This window comes from Aspergillus welwitschiae (genome assembly GCF_003344945.1).
Source record: "Aspergillus welwitschiae strain CBS 139.54b unplaced genomic scaffold BDQ94scaffold_187, whole genome shotgun sequence".
In the NCBI taxonomy this organism is placed as follows: Eukaryota; Fungi; Ascomycota; class Eurotiomycetes; order Eurotiales; family Aspergillaceae; genus Aspergillus; species Aspergillus welwitschiae.
Genome location: NW_020798881.1, coordinates 1 through 6,394, shown reverse-complemented (window position 1 = coordinate 6,394; position 6,394 = coordinate 1). Strand labels below are relative to the sequence as shown.

Sequence of the window (6,394 nt, the reverse complement as noted above, 5' to 3'; positions counted from 1 at the left end):
CATGCGGCGGTCGAAGCAGTCCGATGTATTGACAACCTTCTTTGTTGCAGGGGATGAGAAAGACAATGGAATGCCGTCGCGGTCGTTGAATGCACCCTCCAAAATCGATCTGCTGTGGCAGTTAATATACCACGTCTCCGGTCGCACGAGGCAGTAACCCAAGTCGAGTCAAGACACGCGGCCGCAAATTAACTCTCCGCGATAATTGTTCCGAATGGTGGGGCAGCCTGCCGCGCATGGTGCCCTTCCTATTAGCTGTTGGCCGAGCCAAACAACCTTTATCCGTCTGCGGCAAGGTTCCTGCAGATCGCTTATCTTCCTATTGTGAGAACCCCCCCCCCCCTGTAGCGCAGGGTGATATGTTGGCTGAGGAAGTTGGGACCCAATATGTCATTGTGTTTGGTCGGTACAATTTATCGAGCACAGAGGGCAGCAGAAATTGGGCGTTAGGGCGTTCTTAGTACGCGGCGTGTGCCTCTACTCTTCCAAGTATTCATGCTGCAACCCATTTCTCCCCTCTACTATACCATTTACTCATCTCATGGAGTAGCATGGTTACGTCTAGAATTTGCGGGTCTGTTGATTCGTACATGTCTCCTGGGCCGGTCAAAAAGGTCGATACTACTCAATGCTCTCGAGTTGATGATGTTTATATATATCCTGTATATATATATGTGACCGTTCACATACAAGACTATTGATACGCATAACCATCAATCACAAGCGACAAGGCTCAAATTTGTAGTTATCTATGGTAATAGGCTAATAGCATATATAGAAGCCAATGGTTCTTGCTTTACGCCCTAAGCCCAGAGGTCGAAACCTGAAGGCAAAAATATTCGTTCGGTGAGGATTCGGATTTTCCAGGCGGGCATCAAGTTGAACCCCTGAAACAAACTTCCCGAAAAGGACTAAATTCGGTCCTTCCCGAGCCCCAGCAAATGTTTTTGGCCCAAGGCAACAACGATTGACCAGAGGGCCGGACCAGAGGGCGGTGAAGAGACGTGCTCGCCTGGGTAAATTTGCGTCCTCTGAACGGATCAACGCCCCAGCAGATCCCCGCGGCACACGCGTTCCCAAAGACAACGGTATACCAACTTTACTTGACCATGTCTACTCGGCGAATCTTTTGACCGTTTCCCCCTTCCTTTCACCATCTTTTGGCCATTCTTCACCCAATTCCCCCACCCCAGGTCTGCAAATCATGTAGCTCCTCCACTGGGTGGTCTCACAAGACCATGGTTAGGCACTTCAAAGAGTTACCATCATACTTTTTGGAAATGCATCATCGCATTTAGCCTGGCCAATTCCTCTTGATCGTGGAGCCGAGTCATGCTGCGCCAAAGCCAACGCAGGATTGGAGGATTCGGGTCTTGATGCGCGGTGAAAAGACGTCGACATGATGGGGCACTTCTGTCTCGCAAACTGACCACCGAGCACCACCGAGCACCAGCAAGCACCAGCGGGGAATTTTGTGTCTGCCGAACACAACACAACCCTACCTGGTCATTATCGTAAAGCTCATCACGAGAGCTAGAACGGTACAGTAGTCTTGTCGGACGATTTGCCCGTTTCCTACCCATCGGCTCCTGGATTCCCGGATTCCCAGATTTTGGTTTTTGTTGTAATTCAAAGGAAGCTTAATTATTATTATTCAGAGGGAAACATGAGGCTATATATACAACGAGAAGATCAACTTGATTTCCAATCAAGTTGATTCTTCGTATACATACTTCGGGATTAATTCCGATGGTTCGGCTTGGTTCCTGATCTGCACCAGCCTCATATCACAACAAAAACCTCTTCCTCGTTTTGGAAGGCTGCTTTGTACACAAGTGTTTGTCTACGGCCGGATTTTAACCTCCGCCTGTAAGAGCGATCGACTCATCTCTACTAGCAAGGAAGGGCGAACCGGACCCGGAGTTTTGTCCCTGTTTTCAGACACTTCACTGAGAAGTCTAAATTAACCCTGTAGTTGCATTGAGTCGGACACAGCTTGCGCCTGTGACGTTCCAGAATATAGCTTTGATGGCGCCCAGTCATCCGATTGTGGCTGCAATCAAGTGGTGTGTTGAGTGTATAGAGATGCAAAGACAGTCAGCCCACTAAGATCCGGTTAGTCTGATGGGTTGTAACAGCCAGACACATCGATCTCGAAATAATATGGGGTCACTTTGGTTGGAAGGCTGACAAGAGATAGACTGACGGCTGCACCTAATAAGGCCAGATCGCGTTGGCGACCGTCTCGTTTCTCTTTGTCTCTACAGGGTCAGACCATATAGAACCACTGGTTTGTCAATAATCACTGCAGATGATTCCTATGACAACCAAAAATACCCCGTCTACCTTTAGCTATCGTGAGAGAGAGCATCTTTGAGTCCAAACCGTTGAATCCATGTTCGTTAGGGGAAAGAACCAATGAACAAGTTCGCACTATTGGGCTTGCTTTGACAGGGGTCCCTCAAGCCTTGTGAGATGAACCATATCTCCGAGTCAACGGCCGTGTGGCAATACGTTTTCCTTGACCGCGGATCATTCCGTCTGTTCAGGAGTGACTGCTTTCTCTCAACTGAGCTTGGAGATACCTGGTACTGGGACCTCCCCCTTCTAGCCAGATTTTAGGAAACCAGGAGACAATGCAGGCTGAACTGAAGCAAAAAATCGAGGACTAAACGGTCAGCTACATTTACACTGGATGTTGTCATCATTATTAACTTAATCGCAGCGGGCTTTCAGCCGAGCTCTGGATGAACTGCATAACGACCAGGGCAGTCGGGAAAATGTGGCCGAATCTGTGGTAACAGATATTCCTTCATAATCTTAATCTATTCAGACTAAATGTTCTCTAGCTTGAGTTAATTAATGTGGTTTGGCCGAATCCAGCACAAGGAGGGCATGATTCGACCAACTTTCGCCAGGTTATGCGTTATGTCTCAAACCTACTTCGCTCCGGCGATGAGGACCAGTTGCTGTCATCTCGCTCGATTCCGTCGCCTACGTACAAAAGCGTTGATATGCCGTCGCCCGCTTATCCACCATTAATGAAGAGAGGTGGCGCAGAGCACACGACCGCACGTGCAAAGAGCCCTCTAGATCGAGTGGATGGTCTTCGGACGGGCCACGTGGAAACAGATTTTCTGAACATGGCTATTTCACCTACCGACCTTGCGGCTATCTTCCCAGAAGACTTCTATGGAAACATGCTTATTGACAATCTAAACTTGGCGTCTCAAAATTCTCAATCTCAGGGCTTCGGGACATTGATGGCAATGGCTGACAATATGGAGAACTCGAATCTGGACCAACTTACGCCAGAGGATGATCTTTCGCTGCTATCACAGTTGACTCCTCAGTTGGAAATCAGTATGAGCATGGACTTACAACCATATACGTCGCCTGAATTCTGGGAGGCATGGTTGGCTGAGTTAGTTCCAATGGCCTGTCCTGACTCGCCCGCAGGCCTGGGGGCTCCCATTGCCAATTTAAGCAACGAAATTTCTCAAAGCTGGAATGGGCCGTTTCCTGTCACACCTAACCTGCATGATCATCTAAATAAAAGCGAGGTTTCTGTAGGACTATCTGCTTCCAGTGCCCCAACATCAACCAAGACTGCGGCCAGTGAGGACGACATTGCCACAGGCTTAGAGGATAACAATTCCGAGCCTGAGATGATTGAGCAGATATCCAGATTGGATAGCTTTCGAGCCGCATAGGCAACATTCAAGGGGCGATTCGTCTAGTCTCTACTCCTAGAGTTGACGGGGGCTGACCAACCGATCGGGGAGGCTACAATGAAGTTCTTTGCGTGCAAGTTGACGGCGATGAAAAAAACACTCCTGAAACTTGGATAGGGAGATGCGAAGGCTATGAGACGGAACTTATTCGCAAGTCAATGACATGGGACTGCTTTCAGTCATACCATCTTTTTTTGTAAGACCTTAAACAATCTGTAGGACACCTGTTCAGCATTCAAGGATATGTGGTTGAACTCGGAGGAGCTACAACATTAGAACCTGTGTTGATAAATCAGTGACAGTTGCACATTCGGCTTAGCCGCCGGGCGTTAAGGAATTGTTGTATGTGTGTGTGTGTGTGTGTGTGTGTGTGTTTTCAGCTTCCGCCCAGGCGGGCACGTATTTTTACCGCCTTCCGGTCGGTCTGGTCAGTTGTTGTTCCTTAGGACTACTAACTTCGACGTAATAAAAGGTCGCGCGGCCTATTTCGTAATGCCATTTACAAGCTGCTCGTTTTATATTTATTATATCTAAATGGTACAGTTAAAAACCCTCGAACTCTCTACTCAGCATCTAAATACTACCTGAATAAGTTAATGAGTATTTCTTGCCATCTTTCCAAAACCATTTGTATACATACTATGATAGGTTACAATCAAAATACATAGAATTCATTTAACGGCTACGTTACATGATAACTAATTCGAAAAGTCATAAAAGAAAACATGTACTTTTATAAACAAGCCTTGTAGAATTCTTATAGATGAAATTACCTAACTAAGATTTTATTGTAAAAATCTTGTGTACGACATTTTGGGACGGGTTGCCCGACCGTGAGAGCCACGCGGTTGTTGGTTACTTTAGATTGTGCTCGGGAAGGCCCGGACCTACAACAGGTGTTCAAAAGTCTCGGGACATCCCGCTCCCGCGTCTTACAGTACGCGTCAAAAAACTCAACACCGTAGTAAACCTTTAAAAGGGATTAACACGCACTTATGTATTGGACTACGTAGACTTCTACTTGATTTATATATTCGGGAATCGACCATTCATTCAGCGTACTATAACAAACCACGTCCAACAATTCGAGCCATTACCCACTGCACACAGACTATTACTCATTCACCTTATCGAATACATCGTATACCATAACCCTCTCACTTCTATTAACTACCAACCAGACAGAAAATATAAATACTAATCAATGAAACCTCAACGTCGCCGTAACCGCCGCATCCAACAACAAACTCGTAGCATTAACATAACTCGCCGACGGACTAAGCAAATAAACAATCGTATCTCCCACCTCATCACTCTCCGCCGCACGCTTAATGGGTATAACGGCCTCGATTTCCGCGCGCACCTGCGGGTTCCGCTCCAACTCGACGTCGAGGAGAGGGGTGCGGACCCAGATGGGACATACGGCGTTGCAGCGGATGCCTTCGGCGGAGTGGTCCAGTCCTGTACCAGATAATATTAATATATGTTTATAACGGGAGTTGGATTGAATAGGATAGTATCGTGTATAAGGTATTGGGGGAGGGGGTAAACATACCAACCATCTTCGTCACCGCCATGCAGGCGTGCTTGGAGACGGTATACGATCCCTTCCCGGGCAGTCCGGCGAAGGAGTTGGCTGAGCAGACGTTCACGATGGCGCCGCGACCAATGTCCCGGGTGCCGGTGCGGCTGGTGAAGGTGCGTGAGGTCTGCTTGCGCATGGCGGCGGCTTCGGCGCGGCAGCAGAGGAACATACCGCGGGCGTTGATGGTCTGGACGCGGTCGAAGTTGTCGATGTCGGTGTCGGCGAAGGGGGTGTGTAGGCCGTTGTCGACCTAGTTGGATTTTTTTGAGTTAGCTTGGTGGGAAGAGAACCATGCGCTAGGTTGTTGTGGAATATCCTTAATGGATGATGATGGTGGATGGGACTCACCCCTGCAGCGTTGACGGCATAGTCCAGCCGTCCGAACTTCTCGACGACAAAGTCAACCATGGCTTGCACGCCGTCTTGGTCGGTCACGTTAACGGTGAAGTGGGTGGATTGGTATTCGGGGTTCGTGGCGTATTGCTTGCTCTCTTCGGCGGAGGCAGTGGCTGTTTCGGTGTTCATGTCAGCGAAGACGATGACGCGGGCGCCTGCTTCGGCTAGGGAGAAGGCGGCTTGTTGGCCGATGCCGCGACCAGACTGGATTGATGGGAGGTTAGTTTGGGAGGGGGAATTCATTTGTTTGAGGTGGTGGGGGAGAGGGAAGGTTCTTACGCCGACGACCAGAGCGACGCCATCTAATTGAGTGCCTCTGATGACCATTGTAGATGTGGGAGGAAGGATAATAACTGAGAGAAAGAGGGTGGAATAGAATTGAGGGTGTGAGTGTGTAAGAGAGAAGAAAGACAGAGAAGGGAAAGCTTGGAATTATGAGTGCCTACGGAGAGGGGGGGAAGTTCCCGGGGAGGAGGAGGGGTTAACTTATTATACTCATTCGAGACGACGCTGAATTATAGATAAAGGTAGTGATTGGTACTCCGGTGGTACAAAGTATGTACTCCATCAACTTCAAACAGTGAAACGAGGCAGCAATGCTATCTCTTTGTTGCCCTGTCCTGGAAAATCAAGCAAGTATCCTGGTCAACAGCAACGTTAGCCGATGTCGCGGGGGGGG

General features: G+C 48.5%; 3 protein-coding genes across 3 annotated transcripts; 1 reads left to right on the top strand and 2 right to left on the bottom strand.

Moving 5' to 3' along the window:
* Positions 1-990: 990 nt before the first annotated feature.
* BDQ94DRAFT_41677 (uncharacterized protein) lies at positions 991-1,620 on the bottom strand. Its single transcript, XM_026775713.1, has one exon. The coding sequence runs from the start codon at positions 1,581-1,583 to the stop codon at positions 1,266-1,268; it is 318 nt and encodes a 105-aa protein (XP_026619231.1). The 5' UTR covers positions 1,584-1,620; the 3' UTR covers positions 991-1,265.
* A 1,301-nt stretch (positions 1,621-2,921) lies between these two features.
* BDQ94DRAFT_176556 (uncharacterized protein) lies at positions 2,922-3,713 on the top strand (the record flags this gene model as incomplete). The annotated part of the gene is made up of 1 exon (XM_026772721.1): positions 2,922-3,713. One exon carries the CDS (start codon positions 2,922-2,924, stop codon positions 3,711-3,713), a length of 792 nt encoding a protein of 263 aa, XP_026619230.1.
* A 1,222-nt stretch (positions 3,714-4,935) lies between these two features.
* Positions 4,936-6,042, bottom strand: BDQ94DRAFT_179251 (SDR family NAD(P)-dependent oxidoreductase; the record flags this gene model as incomplete). The annotated part of the gene is made up of 4 exons (XM_026773325.1): positions 4,936-5,195; positions 5,290-5,569; positions 5,668-5,919; positions 5,995-6,042. The coding sequence occupies 4 exons, from the start codon at positions 6,040-6,042 to the stop codon at positions 4,936-4,938; spliced, it is 840 nt and encodes a 279-aa protein (XP_026619229.1).
* Between the last annotated feature and the right edge of the window lie 352 nt (positions 6,043-6,394).

Coding starts and splice junctions, on each gene's coding strand:
- BDQ94DRAFT_41677 (XM_026775713.1), bottom strand. CDS start 1,583: ATGGGTAGGAAACGGGCAAATCGTCCGACAAGACTACTGTACCGTTCT.